The sequence below is a fragment of the Oryctolagus cuniculus genome, chromosome 1 (assembly GCF_964237555.1).
Source record: "Oryctolagus cuniculus chromosome 1, mOryCun1.1, whole genome shotgun sequence".
Taxonomy (NCBI): domain Eukaryota; kingdom Metazoa; phylum Chordata; class Mammalia; order Lagomorpha; family Leporidae; genus Oryctolagus; species Oryctolagus cuniculus.
In genome coordinates this window covers 202,199,735-202,221,149 of record NC_091432.1, presented here as the reverse complement: position 1 = coordinate 202,221,149, position 21,415 = coordinate 202,199,735, and the positions used below count along the sequence as shown (strand labels likewise).

Below are 21,415 nucleotides of genomic sequence, written 5' to 3'. Positions count from 1 at the left end.
AAAGAGAATGATCTCAAGAATTGTTTAAAAATTTTTTTTATTTTAGAGGCAGAAAGAGCAACACACACACACACACACACACACGCACACACAGGTTCCATCTGCTGGTTCACTCCCCAAACGCTCAGGATGGCTAGAGATTGGGCCATGCCAAAGCCAGAAACCAAGAACTCCGTTGAGTCTCCCGCGTGGGAGGAAGGGAGACTACTTGAGTAGTCCCAACTACTTGAGTCATTACTGCTGCCTCCCAGGGTGAGTGTGTTGGCAAGAAGCTGGAACCAGGACTCGAACTCCAGCACTGGATGTGGAATGCTGGCGTCCCAAGCAGCGTCTTAACCAGTAGGCCCGCAAGAATCTTGTATTTACAAAGGTCAGGTGGCTGCATAGAAACAGGACTGAAGGAAGCGGGCTGCATGACGGTGGTTCTTTGGGGAGGGGTGGGTCGTTGGTTAGTTTCACCCTTTTTTCTCATTTGCCACTTGTCTTCGGTGATGATGTGTAGCCTGCCCAATGAAAAGGCTGAGACGCGAACTTCCCCCACCCACACCCCTGCGCCGCCCAGGGTGCCCCAAGCCAGACCTGTAAGCCCCTACTCCCACAGCAAGGCAGCGGCGAGGCCGCCAGTAAAAGGTGTTTTCTGGGCTGTGTCTTCCAGCTGTCGTTTGCTGCCACCACGCCCGTCCTGGCCGATAAGAAGAAATACCCCTACTTCTTCCGCACGGTGCCGTCGGACAACGCGGTGAATCCGGCCATCCTGAAGCTGCTGAAACACTACCGCTGGCGACGCGTGGGCACGCTCACCCAGGACGTGCAGAGGTTCTCCGAGGTGCGTGCCGGACGTACCTTCCTGGCTCCTTTCAGGGACACAGAGGGGCGGCTGCCCTCGGGACGCTGGGGGTTTGTACCTTGGTTCCCGGCGCTGTGGTGATCTTCCAGAGTAGCAGTGCGCCCCCTAGGGGGCTGATCCCGGAGGAGAAGCTGCCCGGAGCTAAGACCGCAGGGCTCCCGCGGGGCTCTCTTGGGTTGAGGGGGTTGGGGGGATTTAGGATTGGTTTTTAATGGCTTACAAATATATGCTAGCACAGGGCATTTCCTTTTGCAAAAAGAAGCAATGCAGCAGTATATAGGAAAAGTGTTGCTTTGTCTCTGGCTCCCTCAGTCTCACCCTCTCTCCCAAATACACTCCTGCTTTGGGTCTGGTGCCAGGACTTTTTCAGTGTGTTTGTTTAAGTCTAAATGCCTCCGTGCTGTACACGGGTCTTCAGAAGGTTTGTGAAAATGCATATTACGATAAAACTATGCGTGGATTTTGATTTTTTTGCACCAAAATAAACTTCTTTTTGAAATATTTATTTTATTAATTTGAAAGGCAGAGAGAGAGAGCGAGCGCAAGTGCTTGCATCCCCTGGTCACTCCCCAAATGACTGCAAAAGCCAGGACTGGGTCAGACTGAAGCCAGGAGCCAGGAGCTTCTTCTGGGTCTCCCACAAGGGTGCAGGGGCCAAAAGACTTGGGCCATCTTCTGCTGCTTTCCCAGGTGCATTAGCAGGGAGCTGGATTGGAAGTGGAACAGCCAGGACTTGAACCCATGCCCATATGGGATATCAGCACCGCAGGCAGCGGTTTTACCCACTACGCTATAACATCAGCACCAGAATAAATTTATCTTTTAATTCCATTTTTCCACTTCGTTTTTCAAGCTTTTACAACAGATTTGAGAGACCTTGTTTGAGCTCAGGTTTTAACGAGGCATGTTCTGTGAAATTGGTGCAACTTATCCAAACACACCATGGGTCTCCACAGCTTCTCCCCACCACAGCCAACACCTTCGTGTCCAGCAATAGAGTTCTAGAAGTAGAATTGCTGGGTCATTTAATTTTTTTTTAAAGATTTGTATTTATTTGTTTTATTTGAAAGAGAGACAGAGAAAGATTGACAACATACACACACACACACACACACACACACAATCTCCCATCTGCTGGTTCTACTCCCCAAATGCCTACAACAGCCAAGGTTGGGTCAGGTTGAAGCTAGGAGCCCAGAACTCAATACCGTCTCTGCTATGGGCAGCAGGACCCAAGTATTGGAGCCATCACCTGCTGCTTTCCAGGGTGTATGTTAGCAGGACTCTGGAGTTGGAAGGGGACCTGGGACTCCAACTCAGCACTCCAACCCGAGATGCAGGAATCCCCAGTGGCATCTTAACCACTGCTCCCTCCAAGACTCATTGAGCATTGTGAGAGCCAAAAAGCGCTTGCACTTTCTAGTCCCACCAACAATATTTGAAAGTTTCCACTGCAGGGCAGGTGTTTAGCCTTGCAGGTAAGCCACAAGTTGAGACGCCCACTTTCCATGAGTCAGTGGACTTGAATCCCGGCTCTTACTCCTGGTTCCAGCTTCATGCTAATATGAACTCTGGGTGACAGCAGGTGGTGGTTCAGGTACTTGGGTCCCTAACACCCACAAGGGAGACCTGGATTGAGCTTCCATTTTCAGCCTGGCCCTGTCTCTGCTGTAGCAGGCATTTGGGGAATGAACCAGAAGATGGGAGCACATCTCTCTCTCTTGCTCTCTCTGTCCCCGCCTCCAAAAACATAAATACATAAAAATTTTTTTAAAAAAGTTCCCATTTCCACGTATCCATACTCACTGCAGATTAGTGAATTTGAAACAGGTTTCCCCGCTCGGATGAGCACAGAACAGTCTTTTGTCTTTCCCTCCCATGGCGGGCTGAACCTCAGACTTTGCTATTCCCACACATGCTCATGGAACTTTGAGCCTCCCAACCAGCAAGACATCGCGGGCAGCTCAGCTGCCGGAGGGAAGCCACGTGCTAGCGGTGCCGGGGATCGCCCCACATGAGCCCCGTGTGCAGGCCACCCCCAGGGGCCACCCTCCTACCAGCCCAGGACAGGAAAGGCCCAGTGAGGGGGTGACAAAGGCGGGGACAGAGCAGGGCCAGGGTTCCCCCGGACCCGGTTCCTGCTCCGGCTCTACATCTCACCACTATGGCGCCTGCCTCTCCCTTGGAGAGAGAGGCCTCTTGATGCGCCGGCTGAGATGCTGGGAAAGTCGCCTTCACCCTCATGGAAGGTGGGGACAAGGGCCCTCTGTACGCCACCCCCCATCCCTTGCAGGGATTTTGCCAAACCCCAGTGAGTAGAGGACCTGGACCAGCTTTGTAGACTTTGAAGTTCCTGCAGAGGGAGATGCTTGAAAAGCGGAAATGCCTGCCCCCTCCCCCGCTACACTCCCCCCTGCCACACACACACACCATGTGCCGTTCTCCAAACCAGGCCAGCGTTCCCCAGGCAAGACTGCACCTCCTCTCCTCCGCCTCTGTCTCTCAGCCCCAAGGAGGGAGGGGCACAAAGGAAACGGGACCTCCATGGCAGTGACTCGCTGGCAACCACAGCAGAGACTCTTGCTGGCAGACTGCTCTTTGTAGGGCAGCCACAGATGCTCTCAAAGAGCAGGACGTGGGTTCATGGTACAGGGTGCAGAGCGCCAGCGCCGTGGCCCCATTTGCACAGGACCTTGCAGCAGTCTGAGGAGGGGGCGTTGCTTTTTCTCTAATCTTATCTTTGGCTGCCAGAGCCTGAAGGACCCTTTGAGACACCGTCCAGGCGTGGACAGCTGTCCACACTACTTACAGAAAGGGCAGGATGGAATTCCAGGTCCCGATCCCAGTGCAGACTTCCCATCGCTCTTTCTCTCTAGCCTTGTCTTCCTGGAGTCACGTGGCAATGCATGCACCTGCACGTAACCTCGGGGCTTCTAAGCTCCCATCAGCTTGGTGCAAGGAGGGTAAATGATCGGCCTTGACATTGCCTGGATGCTTTCTGGATTTTTGGATGCTCTCACGGCTGCTGCCTGGTGGGGGGAGGGATGAAGGTTCCTGTTTGCAGAACCGAGGTCTACTGAGGTGGGCTGGGCTGGGCAGCGCTCTCCGCGTGTTGGGATCCCGGTGCCTGCACAGCTGGGGTTGCGGGGCTCCTCTTGGCCCGAGGACAGGCTGTCGCTTGGTGGTGTTGCTGCCGAGGACCCCTCTCGGTTTCAATCTCTCGGCGCAGCTGCCCCCTCTCCGGGCCCGAGGGCTTTGGCAGCCCTCTGCTGCTGTCTGGAGTGCAGCCCTGGAGGCTCGCCAGGGCTAACAGCTTTTCGTGAGTGCAGAGGAAACTGGATTCCTTTTATGAAGCTGGTCGATGCGCAGCATCAGGCACTTCTGTTCCGGGCGGAGGCACTGGAGGGAATGTCACATGACACAGGCCTGAGGCTGGAGGGGACGGGGCACCCAGGGCCTGCCCAGGGCTTACAGCAGATGAGCTGATGTCCCGGCCCAGCTTGGCTGAGTCATGGCAGAGATTCAGGGCCAGTGCTGTGGCATAGTGGGTAAAGCTACCACCTGTAACACTGGCATTCCATATAGGCGCTGGTTCGAGTCCAGGCTGCCTCCTTTCTGATCCAGCTCCCTGCTAATGGCCTAGGAAAGCAGCAGACAATGCCATAAGTGCTTGGGCCCCTGCACCCACTTGGGAGACCTAGAAGAAGCTCCTGGCTCCTGGTTTTGGCCTGGCCTGGCCCTGGCCATTGCAGCCATTTGGGGAGTGAACCAGCAAATGAAAGATTTCTTCTTCCTGCCTCTTCCTCCATAACTGTGCCTTTCAAATACTTCATAAAAAAAGAAAGAATTGGGAATCTTCCTCTCCACTTTGCAGTCACTGGGCAATGGGAGCGTAGGATAAGAAGCCTGCTTGAAACACCGCATAGTAGGTGCTCATGAAAGCCCATTCTCTCTTCCAGTGAATCATGGGGCACACCCTGGGAATGCACACCCATCGCCCCCAAAACCAGTCATGTGCCCCACCCTGCCACAGTGTGCGGTGGGCTGTGCGGGACCAGAGATGAGTGGACTAGGCCTCAGGGTGGTGGGTGTCAGGTTTCAATTCCAGCTGCTCATGGGAGTGGTGGTGGTGGGGTATTTTAGCTTAGGTTAATTTTTTTTCCTCATAATTTGAATTTCCTAAGTTGGATTTTTTCCTCTTATTTTTCATTTTCACAGCTGTATTGATATACATTACATATCCTATAGTGCCTACATTATTAGTGTACACTTAGTTCTGATACTTTTAGTAAATATATACAGGGTGGCCACATCTTCCCATGACTCCAAAAATTCTCTTGGACCCATTTGTGCTCAGTCCCACCCTCCAGTCTCAGGTTCCTGTGTTTTCTGGGTATTTTTCCCTTGTTTGGAAACTTTGTATAAATAGAATTATATATATCCCTTGTAGTATTTGGTAGTGAGCTGGTCTCTTCCACTTGGCCTGCTGTTTTTGAGTGTGCACGTTGCTATTTCATTTCTTGATGCTACTGAGCAGTATCCCTGTGTGGAGAGAGCACCGTTGAGGATCCCTCAGGGAGCTTTGGCAACCCTGATGATGCCCCGGCCACCCCCAGGACAAGGACGTTGGTTGGCAGCGGCATTAGAATCACTCCAGGCTCAACGTGCAGCCTCCACTGGGCAGCCTCCTGTTTGGCCTTCGGTGATTGGCTCTGAGTCAGGCGTCTGGGGTAGAAACAGTGCCCTCTTGTGGCGGAGCCTTTGCACTTACAGGAGCACCTGTCCACCGGACTGCCTGGCTGCCCTCAGCAGGGTTGGCCGCCGTGGGGCAGGACAAAGCAGGTAGAGAGAGACCTTGCTCTGGTGTGGGGCTCCCCCAAGGGGTCGGCAGTGTCTGGGTGCTGATGCAGAGCTGAAGGTGTTGCAGAGGTGTGGCCCACAGGTGGAGATGGGGCGGGGTGGGCCTGGGGGTACTGAGGCGGTGGGGTGAGGCTGGAGGGCTGGGGCTGTGCTCGGAGCTGGAGGAGGGTGTCGGGACTGGACGCCAGGCCACCAGCTGCAGTGGAGTGCGTGTGTGAGTCACTGGGGTTAGGGCCCAGGGAGTGAGAGGCCAGAGTGTGTGTGACAAATGCGTGGGCTGCAGGGCTCAGGGTGGACATGGAGGTGGCGAGCAGGGTCACCAGGGACCGCCAGTCGAGGGCAGCAGGGAGGGGTGGGTGTTGGGCCTCTCCCCCCAGTTCTGGGTCTTATGATCGATGAACCATCCATACCCAGTTACTCTTTCCCTTCTGAATTCTGTGGCTCAACCACCAGCTAAGTGCCCTCCAACAACTCCCTCGCTCCTTCTGGGCCTCAGTTTCTCCTTCTGAAAGACAAAGGAGTTGGACCAGTTGACCCCTAAATTCCCTCTGGCTCAAAGAACTTTAGATTCTATGGTGAGCTTAGGGAGACCCTGACACTGACCTACCACGCCCAGGAGTGTGGCCATGAGAATTACTGAGCCACTTTGTGCCTTGGTTTGGCTTTGGTTTTTTAAAAGACTTTTTTTTTTTTAAGAGAAGTTTTAGTTTCCCAGCCAAATTGGGAGGAAGGTGCAGAGATTTCCCGTGTGCATCCTGCCTGCTCACAGGCATGGTCTCCCCCACCATCTATGTCATCCCCCCCATACACACTAATGAGCCTCACTGACAGGTTGTTATCACACAAGGTCTAGAACTTGCTGTCAGGTTCACTGCTGGTGTTGCACCTGCTGTGGGTTTGGACAAATGCACAGTGACGTGCGTGCACTCACCATCATAATATCGCACAAAGTTCTTCCCGTGCTCTTGAACTCCTCTTTTTTTTTTAAAGAATTTATTTATTTATTTGAGAGGTAGAGTTACAGAAAGCGAGAGGAAGAGACAGAGATAAAGGTCTTCTGTCCATTGGTTCACTCCCCAAATGGCCACAACGGCTGGAGCTGCACTGATCCGAAGCCAGGAGCTTCCTCCAGGTCTCCCATGTGAGTGCAGGGGCCAAGGACTTGGCCGTCTTCTCCTTTCCCAGGCCACAGCAGTAGAACTCCTCTTTTTACTGCTCGCCACAGTGTTGCTTTTGCTATAACATCTTTCAGCGAAATCCTTCCGACTCCGTCTTTCCAGGTGGACATCTGTCACACGGTGAATGCACTCCTCTTTCCTCCGTGGATTTGCACGGCTGGGGTAGGGAGGGGCGCTCGTGGCTTTTCAGCATTGCCTAATATTCCACTGTGTGGCCGCCCTGCATTCACTTGTCCCTTTGCTTCCTGGGGACACTTTGGGAGCTTCCGTGCTGTGGGAATTATGACTGAAGCCGCTGTGGACATGTGGGTTTCGCGTGGACGTTGTTTTCTTTGAGTAGATGCGTGGAGTTTGACTAGCTGGGTCACGTGGCAGGGTTGTGTTTCGTGGCCGGGCCACATTGCCTTCCTCCCAGCAGCGCCTCAGAGCTCCTGTGGCTGCACTCGTGGCCAGGCCTTGGTGCCGTGAGTGTCCTGGATTCTGGCCGTGCGGGTGGGTGCGTCGTGATATCTCGCTGTGCTGTCACCTTGGGTGACATGCAGTGTGCACCATCTTCTCCTGTGCTTGTTTGCCATCTCGGTTTTTCATCCTGAGTGTGGGGATAATAATAGTCCCAGCCTCCTAGGGTTGTCGCGAGGATTAACTGTGCTATGACACTTAGAGTGCTAAGAAAAGACCTTGGTTCGTCATCAGCTCCATGCCAGGGGTAGCTGTTATTTTTATTATTGTATGGAATCCATTCCCGAAGCCTGTGGCTGGCCCCCATTCAGGAACCCTGCTGTGTGGCTGCTATTCTGTGCTGGCCTTGAGCTCCCTGCCCCTCCCCCACCCACCTCCCCTCCCCACCCTCCTAAAGGGCTCCAGGCCTCCCTGCCTCCTACTGGTCCTCAGTGTTCTCTAGGCTTCCGGGGTTGACCTTTGCATACTTAGAGACCTCCCTCAAGTGGCAGGACCCACTGAGGGCCTTGATCCACCCAAGACCAAAAGCTGTGCCATCTGCAGAGCCTCCTCTTCAAACACCTGCCCTTTCCGATCCCCCCAGGACCCTGCCTGGCCCTTTGACAGCTTCCGCACTCGCCAGTTTGCCATCTGCTCCCACCCACGGGGTCTCGGGTCAACTCCTCTAAAGTCAGCGCTTAGGCTTCAAGAGTGGTGACCTGGGGGGATGCCCCTACGGTGACAGGCAGGGGGACCCCAGAATGCACCTGTCCCAGGACCTCCCTGCTGCTCTGGGCAGGAACAGGCTCCTCGGCGTGGCTCAGAACACCCTTTGGAGTCCCCCTGGAGCCTCTGATCCAGCCATGCCTCCACGCTGGCTTCTCTCTGGGTAGCAGCTTCCTCCTTCCACCTGGACCAGGTGAGCACCCTGCCTAGGCGCTCACTTCCCCCGCCCCTTGGGCTGCTCCCCATCCCTGTTCTTTGCAGCCAGATGCCTGAGGATGAACACGATTCTTCCCTGAGTCCGCCTGCACCTGAGATGGAGAGAGGAGGTGGGAGGTGAGCAGAGAGATCCCAGCCCTGGCATCCTGGAGTGTGCCAACCCCATCCCCTAACCTGACTGCCTCTGGGCCAAGTCCCTGGGCCATGGGGAAGGAGGAGGAGCCGGCAGAGTCGGTGGGACAGGACATCACTCCTTCCTGTGACAGCTCCTTTGGGTGTGACATCGCTTGTTGGTGTGGATCCTGGAGCTCGGATCTGAGCCCGCCACTGGAGCCGGCAGTGACCAGGAACCTGCCACGTGGGTCCTCTTGGGGGATGTCGGGGTGCTTGGTGCCAAGCCCCTTTCCCTGCCTTGCCACCCTGGGAGGTCCATTCTTAGGTCACTGCTTCCAGAAGCTTCTGTGTTTAGGGTGAGGCCATCCCACTGCCTGGACCAGAGGTCCTCAGAGTGTGGTCCTGGGCCTACAGTACACTGGGGGCTCCACGGCCCACTGAGTCACAGCAGCTGGGTGGGGCCCAGGCAAGCCTACCACCAGGAGGCCTCAGGTGAGAGCGCCGTGCTCTGAGCCTGCTCTGTCTGAGCAATGGGCCGAGCACGCCAGGGTCTGGACCACCTTCCATCTCTGTCCTCAGCTTCTCTCCCAGATGTGGGCTTGAATGCGCTGCGGTGTAGCCACAGATCTGTTATCGTTAGGGGACTAGGGAGGACTCCTGGTGGATCTGATTCTCACCCTGCTGGTCCCTGTGCCTGGGTTTCGTCTACAGGGCTTGCTGGAGCTTGCCGGGGACATGGCTACCTCCTGCTGTGAGCTCTTACCTGCAGCCTGGGAGGGACTTGGCCATCCTGCCCACCCAAGGCAGCTGCTGTGACAGTCTCTATGGCACTTCTAGGGGAGAAAGGCCCATTGTTTGCCAGGGGGTGGTAGGTATTTGTGGCCTGATTTCGATGTGATGTTAACAGCTCTGTGCTGATGTCATTGTATACGAGAGGAAAGAAGACGATCCCCGGCCCATCAGATCTGTGCTGTGAGGATGTTCTTGCTGAGGACAGGACCTCTTTTTAAAAAGCAAGGCTGCATAAAGAGAAATTTGGGCTTGGCAGCTACATAAGTGGTGCATGAGCTTGGGGAAATGGCCCAGAGAGGGTGCAGGAGAGGCTGAAGTCTGAGGACCACAGGGATGAATGAAGACCACCTGGCCACCTGCTCATCTGCAGTGGGACTGGCAGGGGGCTCTACTGGCAGCCCTGGTCTAAAGCAGACTTTCAGTGGAAAAGGCTTTTTGGCCAAGGCCAAGGTCAAGAACTGGCCCCGCTGGCTCTCAGCCTCCCCGAGGGCTGACCCCAGGGGTCCAGCACTTGCTTCCCCACCTTGGTGAAAGACAGCCCCCTGGTAGATTCTGGGCTCTACACATCCCTGCAGAGAGGGAAGACCCCCGCTGGGGGAGAACGCTAGCCCACCAGGACCTCCAGTGTCCAGCACCCGTGGCATCCTGTGGCGGAGGGTGTCCATCTGGGAGCAGGTCCCACAGCCTCCATCCTGGGGTGGCTGCTGTGGCTACGCCTGCTGTTGAAAAGACAGACCTTCAAGCGTGGAGCTCCTGTGCTCAGACAGGGCGCCCACGCATCCCTTCCTTCCTCTCCAGGGCAGAGAGGAGATGCCTGACCTGCCGTGGTGTAGCGGGAGGCCCTGGCCTGGGCAGCAGGTGCTCACAGCCAGCACACAGGTCCTCAGAGTGGAGTGCCTCTCCCCCCACCTACACATGTACACCTCTGCATCCCCACACCCCACAGCTGCCTGGACCCTGATATGGGAGGCTGCTGTGGCTGGAGGGCTGGGTGCCGGTCACCCTATGAGCTAGAGACATGAGTGTGGCCCCTGCCCGGCTGTACAGGCCCTGGCACACAGGCGAGTGAGGGAGTACACCTTCTTTGTAACAGCCCACAGGGCATCCTGCAAGTCTCTGGGAGAAGGTGGGGGTCCCACCCATCTGCAGCAACCTCAAAGCCCTCCCCGGGATCCTTGTGGGCACAGCCCTGAGCTGGCTCCTCCAGCCTCATGGGACAGCTGCTGGCCCGGCCTTTGGGCTGGGACATGTCATGGTTGCATCCCCAGCTGCTGTTTATTGAGTACCTACTGTGTGCCGTTGGTTGCCTGCCATCACCCAGCTTGTATTATGCAGGGAACTCACTCGGGGAGGACTGAGTGACTGCCAAGGTGTTGCAGCCAGGAGGTGACAGATGTAGACATGAACCTGGCTTGCTCCCACCCTGGGAGGGGAGGAAGCTGGGGGCATGGAGCCAGCAGCCCACCCAGAGGAAGTGGATATCTCACCCAGCCGGTCTGCTGGAGAGGCCTTTGCAAGTTTCCCTGTGAGCTTCTGTTTTCCTTTCTACGACTTTTCCCCATCCTGAGCCCAGCGCTGCCTCTCTGCACCTGCTCCCACACTTCCAGGCAGTGCCTGTTGTCCCAGGTGGATTCCCCAGAGGCACTGTGGTACCTGCAGGTCTCAGTTCTCCCCCAGGGCCCATGCCCTGGGCCCGGGTAGTGTCAGAGCCGTGTACATGAAGGAATGGCGGAGGGAAGCAGGGCAGATCATGCAGGAAGCTGGGAGCGCCCTCGGAATTCAGCGGCTCGGTGTCCGGGGGTGGGGTGTGGGGTGGGGGGGTGGGGTGGGGGAAGAGTGGGAGAATGGAAGGGAAGGCGAGAAGGACGGTGCCGGCCCTTGAGGCTCTGCTTGGCAGTAGGGAGCCATGGAAGGTTTTAACATAGGGGAGCGAGGTGGTTGCAAATTGGGATGAGCAGGCCAGAGACTGGGAAAGCAGCCAGGAGGTTAGGACAGTAATTCAAGAGAACAATAATCAGATTGCAGTTACTTCCTTACATAAAAATGTCACATTCTCTTTGTTGGTCCTTTTGCTTTTCTATTTAGAAACAGTAATTATTAGTCTCTAACTGTAATATTGATATGTACTCAATACAGAAACCCTGGAAGACACAGAAAAGCAAAAAGGAGACTTAGAGATCGACCACCGCCCACCCGGCACAGGGCGCTGCTAACATCGAGCCCGCTGTCTTTGCAGCTCCCAGGGCGCCTGAGAGAACAATGCATAGACAGATGCACGCTCTTGCTATAGATTTGGCCTCTTGAACTTGGCAATGCAGGGTCAGCAAACAGGCCCCACCCCCATGATGCCCGAGGGCCCCCTCCCTTGCTTGCTGACGCCAGTCCTGGTGACCTCAGGAGCTGCCCTGGCCTGGGCCGTGGCCCTCCCGGATGTATTTTGGGCTGTATTTATCCTACTCTCCGTTCCATTACTTCCTGTTTTCCAGTAATTCTGCAGATATTCTGCATCCTGATGTCCTTTTAGTTATCTTCCAGAATGATTAGAGATTGCTTCCTGTAGAAACTCTTTGCTATTTTAAGGAATCTGGGGTGGGACGGGAAGATGCGCATTGGCGGTTGCCACATTCAACGGATCTAGAAGATTCTGCCCCCTGCACGTGCCCTCCTTTCCTCCGTGGGGACGTGAGCATGGACATCGTTGCCAGCTTCTGATTGTAGCCGTGATGTAGTCTCTCTGTGCTTGAGCTTCTGTGTGAACACGTCTGATGGTTTTCCAAGGACACGTCCTGCAAAATAGCACCTGCCCTCTTGTCCAATTTGCCGGATCGTCCTGCGGACAGAGCGTACCAGCGGAGACTCCCACACAGTGTCAGGGAGCACTCTTTACCAACATTGTGCATTATTCTTTTCTGATCTTTGGCAATTGCTGTCTTCATTTGCATTTCTTTGATTACTATTGAGATTGAATTTCTTTTTTACTAGGAATCTCATTTCTGTCTCTCCTTTTGTAAATTGGCTTTTCATGTTGTTGGCACTTTTTCCTGTTGGAGTGTTCTTTTTCTTACTGATTTATAATTATTCTTTATAAAGGAAGGCTATCAGCTCTTTGTCACAATTGTTTCAGATATTTCCTCGTGTTTCATGTGGCATTTAATTTGGCTTTTGATATTATTTGATGTGTTGAAGATGCTAATATTTTATATAGTTAAAGGTATCAAGACTTTTTTTTTTAACCTTTAATCTTCTGCTGGGCAAATTCTTCTCATCCCTAACATTTTTGTAAATATCCACCTGTGTTTTCTTCTAGTACTTTTATTACTTCATCTTTAATGTGCCCAGAATTTCGGTGAATGATCTAAAATATCAAACCCTCCTCCTGCTCTCACAGATACTAAATCATTCTTTCAATATTTAATTAATGTTTCTTTTCCCGATTCATTCAACATGTCTGTGCCAAATTTTATCTTTAGAAAAATCACATGCCACATTTTATGGATGTTTTAGACCAGTTCTGAATGATAGAAACATAATGCAAAAACACGTCGGGAGTTTTAAATTCTAGTAATCGCACCTCGAGAAGTTAAGCAGGTGGAGCTGACCTTAGGAGTCTGCTCTATCTGATACGATGTGCCCTCCAGTACCTGACACTGACACTGCAGGCTCCCAGCGTGCGGCAGGGCCCCCACCAGGCAGGCGCAGCGAGACTGTTTTCAGGGGCAATCTTGCGTGGCAGTCATCCGTCCGTTTTGGAATTGGCATCCCAGTGTTTTAAATGTCGCTCCTTGGTTTCATGTGTAGTCTTCTTATTTTTTATTTTACCCTTGACTTTATGGTTGCCGGTTTATTTTTTCTAAGACTGCAAGTGTGCGCCCTGTATTCTTAGCATCTCAGCAGCGGCGTCATTGCCTTGGCCTCTGGCGTCTTGGTGATGCTGGGTCTCTGCTTCCTGGGGGGAGAGCATCTCCCCCTTCGCCCTTCCCGGTTGGATCCTCAGTCATGTTTTGCCATCTTCCTCTTCCATTAACTGTTGGGCTTGTGTTTGGGTCTTCCATGCTTATTACTACTTTGGAGAATGGACTCTTCTCTCCTTAACATCGTCCAGGTGGTTAATGCTGGGATGTGGGAAAGCTGTGGGTCTCCTGCGTATGCCTCTGAGGATTGGCCACACCCAAGTGATCACTTCTGGTATTTTCCCCCCTCTGAATTCTTTTGGATTTTCTAAGTAGGCAACATTAACTCTTGGAGCAAGAAAAACAGTGCCTTTTGTTTTCCGGCGTGATGGCCTCCTTACCTCTCTCTCATTTTTCCCCAAGGTGCTGCTGCCCGGGCTGTAATTCTGCTTAGCTAGGTGGCCGTGTGCAAGTTGCTTCATTTCTTGGCATCTCCGCTACTGTGGACCTATTCCTGTTACCTCCAGTATCATGGTTATCCAAAGAGCAAAGACCTGTATAGCAGATAGGGCTCAGAACAGTACCCAAAGGAGCACCTAGTAAGTATTAGCCGCTGTTGCTATGGCTTCATTCGCTGGAGAGTCTCGAGTGGTTTCTTTAAACAGAGTGGTAATAGAGAGTATTCTTAACTTGTTCTGGATTTTTAATAAGAATGCTGTTAGGAAGATTACCAGGATGTCTGTTGGAAAAGCAAATACCCCTCATTCTGAAGGCATGTTCTATTTTTATTTACTCAGTGTGTGTACCAGAAAGCTCTGCCGAAAAGTAAGGGACCTGTTTAGAATCTATGTCAATAGCTACGTGGTTTTTTTCTCTCTTTGATCTATTAGCGTGACAACTGATAGTCATCAGTGTGCTTGGATTCGCTTTGTGATGTGTCTGTTTATTTAACAAGTATTTCCTGGGGGCCTCGCACCTGTGGGTCACAGCCAAGGCACCGTGGACACATCAGCGGGAGAAGCGAAATCTCTGCCCTGGCGCAGCTTGCGTTCTTGTGGGGCAGGGGTCACGGCTGATAGAATACGGCAGGCAGAGAAGACTTTCAACGTGTTCATGGAAAAATTCCCATTACGAAAAACGCTGGGCATGGATTTAAATTTCTTTGGCACCGAGATGAATTGTTGTAACGTGTTGCAAGAGGAGCTAGTTGGAGGCAGTGCAAGGGTAGGACATCAGGGCCCTTGTCAGAGCAACACGGATTCTGTTCAGATCGAAGCAAGAACAAAATACTAGATGTCTAGCGATGCTCCTGTGGAGGGAGAGGTGAAATCATGGACACTTTACAAAAAGTGTACAGTAACGATGCCCCGAGAGATATCGGCACTTGGCAGAGATCTGATTTGAAGAAAGAGGTAGGATGGTGTTGGAGAACCGCCCTTTGGAGGCCCAGCCACAGCCATCTGTGAGAGGAACGTGACACCTCTGGTTGATGAGGACCAGCAGTCTACAGTAGCAGCACCCCAGGTGGCCCAGCTGGGCGCGCTGACACAGTGCTGCCTGAAAGACTATGGTGGGGCAAGCATTCTGCTCCTGGGGTGCCGAAGCGGCTGTGCCCAGGTGAGCTGCGACACAGCAGAGTTTGCAATGGAAACTTTGAGTAAGTGGGAATCCAGCTTCTGAAGCGTTTCTTAGAAGACGTGGATGATTCTGAAGACAAAGCATAATCAGAGCAGTGGCTACCGGGGCAAATCGTCTGGTCAAGGTCAAGGTCAAGGTCAAGGTGGACTGGACTGGAGCAAAATCCACAGCAGCAGTGTTTTTGGCTGCTCGTGGAAGTTTGCTTGTTGACTTTCTGGAGGGCTGAGGATGATAGCATCTGCCTGTTAGGCGAGCATTGCGAGACAGACAGATCATCACAAAAAGAGTTCATGGAAGCTTCACCAGAGACCCCTTCTGCCCATTCCTCTCATCGCACAAGGACTTTTTTTTTTTTTTTTTTTTTTTTTTGAGTTTCACTGGGCAGCCGTTAGTGGCCACCCACCTGACAATCCTGATTTGGTTCCTTCTGACTTCCATTTTCCCCTCTAATCTTAAAAAAATCTTCAAAGTGTACCCATTTTTCTTCAGTTACTAATGAAAAGCAGATGGCATCAGCATGGTCAGATTCCCAGGGCCTGTCCAGGGATACACTAAATGGCTGGTAGCACTGCTCACAAGTGTCTTAAACTTAACGGTGCTTAGATCGAAACATAGATATTCTAATTTTATTTTTGTCTTTTAATTCCATTTTCCATGAATTTGTAAAACACCATCGTAAATGTATACCATGCCAGGTAATAGTAAGTGCTAGGGATAAAAATAAGTAGGGTAAAGGGAAAAACCTAGGCCATGTGGAGCAGGTGAGGTCAAGGAGAGCTTCAAAGGTAAGGGGAGTTTTGAGCAGACACCTGACAGCAGCGACAGGGCAGTCACAGGGTTATCTGGGAGCAGAGGGTTCTAGCTGGGGAGATGTGCGAAGGTCCTGAGGTGGGATGTACTCTGGGGGTCCTGGAGCAACCTCAGGGAGGCCATGGCGGCTAGAACAGGGTGCTGGAGGGGAAAGTCAGTACTGATTGCAGCAGGGAGTGGGAAGACATTGGAGGCCGTCATGGGACGTCTATGATGGCCTTGGCTTACACGTTGAGTTAGCTGAGAAACTATTGGAGAGTGTTTCGTTTTTGTTTTTATTGAGAAAAAGAAAATAGACAATACAAAAGCTACCATTTTAACCATTGAAAGCATGTAGTTAAATGGTTTTCAGTATTTGCACGATATACAACCACTTCCACTATTTAATTCTAGAACATTCTCTTCACCTCCAAAAGAAATTTCGTATCCATCAGTAATCACTCATTTCTCCTCCAACCCTGCCCACAGCTCCTAGAAACCGCTACTCTGCGTTTTGTCTCTGGATTTGCCTGTAATAGATGGCTCGTAAAATGCGATCATGAAATATTGGGTCTCGTGGCTTATTTCACTCAGCAGAATGTTCTCAAGGTCCCTCCTTGCTCTGGCCTGCATCAAGGCCAATCATGTCCCATTATGTGGATGGAGCACTTGCTTTTATCCAGTTGTCGCTTGATGAGCATTCTGGCTGTTTCTACTTTTTGGCTATCAGGAATCGTGCTGCTGTGAACATTTGTGTAGAAGCTTTTGTGTGGACAGATATTTTTGATCCTCTTGGGTAATTATCTACGAGTGGAATTGCTGGCTCATCTGGTGAGTCTATGTTTAACATTCCGAGGCGCAGTCAAGCCGTTTTGTGGTTACATCAATGGCTGTGCCATTTCACATCCCCAAGCGATGCATGAGGCTTCCAGTTTCACCGCATCTTTTGCCAACACTTGTTTCTTTTCATTTACAACAATTATGGTCGTCCTAGTGGGTGGGAAGTGGTAGCTCACTGTAGTTGTAACGTGTATATCTCTCATGAATAATGACGTTCAACATCTCTTCATGTCGATCTTTTTTAATATTTGCATATCTTCCTTGAGGACATGCCTATTAAATGCTTTGTCCAACTTTCAATTGTGCTGTTTATCTTTTAGTACTGAGTTGGAAGAGTTCTCTGTATATTCTGGATAGTAGAACCCTATAAGGTCCTCAACTTATGATGCATTTATGTCCTAATGAACCTATCAGAAATTGAAAATATTGTAACTTGCAAATGCATGTAATCCACAGTGTATTGAATACAGTGTATCAAGCCTGGTTCGCTGTAGACTCTCAGTTGAACTGAAGGGGACTGGGGGGAGTTGCAGTCCACTGCTGCTGCCCAGTATCACAGGAGGGTGTTCTGCTGTGTTTGCTACCCTGGGAAGAGATCAGAATTCTACCTGGACGTATGCTTTCTACTGAGTGTGTATTACTTTCACATCACTGTGAAGCTGACAAATTCCAAGCCAGGGACTGGCTCTGTATGACTTGCAAATATCTTCTCTCATCCTGTGAGGTGTCTTTTCACTTTCCTGACGATGTTCTTACGGGAAAGTTTTTAATTTTGATGAAGTCAAGTTTGTCTGTCTTTCTTTCTTTCTTTTGATTTGGTTGCCTGTGCTGTGGACACCATACTGAAGGACCATGTCTAATCTGGGGTCATGAAATCTGAAGCCTGCGCTTTAGAGTTTTCTAGCTTTTTTAGCTTTTTCTAGTCTGTTTCCTACTTCATTCTCTTATGTGAGGCTCTCCAGCTGTCCCAGGGTGGTTTGTTGAAAAGATGATTATTTCCCCCATGAAATGAATGGGCTTGCACTCAGGTTGAAAATTAACTGATTTTAGTAGTATGGATTTTTTTCTGGACTATTGGAGCGCTTTTTGGCCACTATGTGCAGGGAACTTTTGAGTTGGGTTAGAGAGCGCAAATCTATCCAAGTCTGGATAATTTCTGACTGCAGAGTGGACAGGATTTTCACCTGGAATGGGTGTGGGATATGGATAGAAGTGAGGCATCACAGATGGTGCCAAGGATTTTGATCAGAGCACCTGGAAGGAATGGGTTGTCTTCTATAACATGGGGGAGACTGCAAGGAAGCGAGTTTTAGAGAGGCAGGTTCACAGTTTAGATACAGCTGTGGGACTTTGAGATGCAGAGCTTGGATAGATGAGTCTAGACATCACACTTACAGGTTTTATTTATTCATTTAAGAGGTAGAGTTACAGAGAGGGAGAAGCAGAGAGAGAGGTCTTCCATCTGCTGGTTCACTCCCCAAATGGCCACAAGGGCCTGGAGCTGTACCGATCTGAAGTCGGGAGCCAGGAGCTTCCTTCAGGTTTCCACACAGGTACAGGGGCCGAAGCACTTGGACCATCTTCTGCTTTCCCAGGCCATAGCAGAGAGCTGGATTGGAAGAGGAGAGGCCAGGACACAAACCAGCACCCGTATAGAACTCTGGCGCCACAGGTGGAGGCTTAGCCTGCCACGCCACAGCAATGGCCTTGAGGAATCACACTTACATTAAACCATATCAGCATCCCATTCTAGGTCGCGCTGTGTTGTCCCTTTAACCTGTGTAGATTTTTTTTTATGTAAGTACATGTGACAGGAACTTATATTTTGTTGTGATTGTGCTGTCTTTATTAGGTTTAGTTGCCAGAGACATTCTAGCTTTGCAACATAATTTAGAAAGCTTTCTGTGCTGTTTGGTGCCCTGTATAGTTTATAGCATTTATAGATCAGCTGCCCTTTGAAAATTAAGAGAAGATTTTACAAGTTATCTTTGTGCCTTCTTCCATGCTTATCGATTCCTTTAGTTTTATACTTTTATTTTTTTTTATTTATTTTTTTTTTTTGACAGGCAGAGTGGACAGTGAGAGAGAGAGACAGAGAGAAAGGTCTTCCTTTTGCCGTTAGTTCACCCTCCAATGGCCGCCGCTGCAGCCGGCGCACCGCGCTGATCCTGGCAGGAGCCAGGAGCCAGGTGCTTTTCCTGGTCTCCCATGGGGTGCAGGGCCCAAGCACCTGGGCCATCCTCCACTGCACTCCCTGGCCATAGCAGAGAGCTGGCCTGGAAGAGGGGCAACCGGGACAGAATCCGGCGCCCCAACCGGGACTAGAACCCGGTGTGCCGGCGCCGCAAGGTGGAGGATTAGCCTATTGAGCCACGGCGCCGGCCCAGTTTTATACTTTTAAAAAGGATTTCGTAACTTATTTTTCCAGAATATAGTCCATTTCCTTGAGATGTTCAAATTTATTACTGTACATTTGAGCATAATTTTTAAGCCTCTTTGTCTTTGTTACATGCACTTTCTTTTTTTAAATTTGCTTTTTAAGGAATACAAATTCCATAAGTACAAATTTAGGAATACAGTTATTCTTCCCACCATACCCACCCTCTCACCCGCACTCCCACCCCTCCTCCTCTCTCTCCCATTCCCAGTCCCATTTTCCATTAGATTCATTTTCAATTAACTTTGTGCACAGAAGACTAACTCTATATTAAGTACAGATTTTAACAAGTTATGCGCACACACACACACACACACACACAATGTTTGAGAACTGGTTTTCCAGTTAACTCTCATAATACAATTCATTGAGGACAGAGGTCCAGCATGGGGAGTTAGTGCATAGTGACTCCTGTTGTTAATTTAACAATTTATACTCTTATGTGTGACGTCAGTGACCACCCCATGGCTCTTGACATGAGGTCCCTAGGTTATGGAAACCTTTTGAATCCACAAATTTCATCAGTATCTAGACAAGGCCATAAGCAAAATGGAAGTTGTCGCCCCTCTTTAGAGAAAAGTACATTCTTCTTTGATGGCCACTTCTTTTTGCTGGGGTCTCACCCACAGAGGTCCATCATGTAGGACATTTTTTGCCAGTGTCTTGGCTTTCCATGCCTGAAATTATATGCACTTTCTTATCATGGATATATTTTTTTCTGTCTTGTTTCCTTGGGTTCTCTAATTTGCTTCTTTTATTGATGTTACTGATATTAACATCTTAAATTCGACAGACAAAAATTGGTCACATTTCTTATTTTTCTAAATAAGTTGGATCAAACATGTCACCTGCCAGTTTCTTCGGGCTCAATGTCACCCTCTACAGTGGCCAAGAACCACTGGTCCCAGCACAGCGGGAGAAGCTTGCCTTCTGCAGCCGTGGCTTCCTGCAACCACTTGGTGGTGCTGTTGGCACTGGTCAGCCTGGGTACTGTCCTGTTCTGGGTCCCTGGACTCTGAAGCTCCTACAGGCCCAGAACCTGTTGGCTTTTTCTTCTTAAATTGCCATGTGCCTAGGAATAAAAGGGTTCTCTCAGAATCCTAACCACTCCCCACCCAAATCTTATTTCTGCATTTTACTGCACAGCAGAGCTCTCTGCTCATCCAGATTAAAGCCGTCTTCTTGAATGCTGGGGGGAGGGGAGATCTACTTGCCTCCCCTTCAAAGAGGGATGAGCAAGCTTTTCAGACACTTCTCTTACTAAAGAACACATCACAAAATTAAAGCTTGAGCAAAATATCCCATTACCTGTTTTTAGCCAAGAGACCAGCTCTTGGAATTCTATGGACTCTGCTTCTATTTATCCTTCTAATTTTTTTTGCTTCTGCAATTCTCTTTATGAATACCTTCATTCCTTATCATTTTTCCCATTCATTTTCTAACATCTTGATTTGCATGTTTATTTCTTAGTCTTTTCTGGTTGCTGTTACTTGTATTTAAGTATATAAATTTATCTTTGATTATAGCTTTGTCCAAATTCTATATCTTTACCTCAATAATATCCCCTCCTAATTATAATAAAACTGTTCCACAATTGTACTTTATGTTAAAAATTTTAGGCTTCTACTTCTCTAAAAAACAATCTAAAAATGCAATAAAAAAAGTTCTTGAAAAATGGAGTTAAAGTTTGAGCTTATTTTGATGCAAAAAAATTTAGGGTGCCAAAAAATTTTGTTCGTAATGCATGGAAAATACATGTTATGAAAAAATATGCAATGGATTTCAAAGTTTTGGACCAAAATAAACTCATAATTTTAATTGTTTTTCCACAAATATTTTGAAGTATACGCAGGTCTACTATAAACTATAGTAAAAACTAGCACACTTACCTACCACCATCCCTCATCACCTCTAGTTTTGTGTTGTTATAATGTTAGATTTTAAATGATTAATTAATTTACATATTTATTTGAAAGGCAAAATTATAGAGAGGGGAAGAAAAGGAGAGAGAGAGAGAGAGAGGGAGGGAGGGAATCGATCTTCCATCTGCTGGTTTACTCTCCAAATGGCTGCAACTGCCTAGGCTGGTCCAGGCTGAAGCCAGAAGCCTGGAGCTGTATCCGGGTCCTCCATGTACATGTAAGGGCCCAAAGACTTGGACCATCCTCTGCTGCTTTCCCCGGTGCGTTAACAGGGAGCTGGTTTAGAAGCAAAGCATCATGGACACAAACCAGCACCATGTGGGATGCTAGTGTTGCAGGTGGTGGCTCAACCTGCTGTGCCACCATGCTGCCCCTATAATTTTAGTTTTTATTTGGTTTTGCTCCTTACTTTGTGACTGCTCTTTTTCAATTGTTATTTGAGATATTGATTTCATTCTGAAATTATGGTATAGTCACTATGATTTTAAAATTCAAATCCATATTTACCTGGCTTCAGTGGCTACTGACATACCTTTGATGAGTTGTGTCTCCATTTCTGTCTCAGCGGCGTGAGTACATCTTTGAGTAACATTTTTCAGTAAGATCATATGAATTCTGCATCCAAGGTGCCCTTGCGTAGATCAGTTTCTTTCTGTTGCTTCTCCTATGAGTGACAGGTCATCCAAGCACAGATGTCAGTCATCGTAGGTTCTTCCTCCAGACATGAC

General features: G+C 50.0%; 1 protein-coding gene across 1 annotated transcript in view; it reads left to right on the top strand.

The window, feature by feature from the left end:
* GABBR2 (gamma-aminobutyric acid type B receptor subunit 2) overlaps nt 1-21,415 on the top strand; it is a 371,032-nt gene that overhangs the window by 156,362 nt on the left and 193,255 nt on the right. Inside the window, exon 3 of the mRNA XM_051843712.2 lies at nt 656-826. Coding sequence (XP_051699672.2) covers nt 656-826 — 171 coding nt within the window. The remainder of the gene's footprint in view (nt 1-655; nt 827-21,415) is intronic.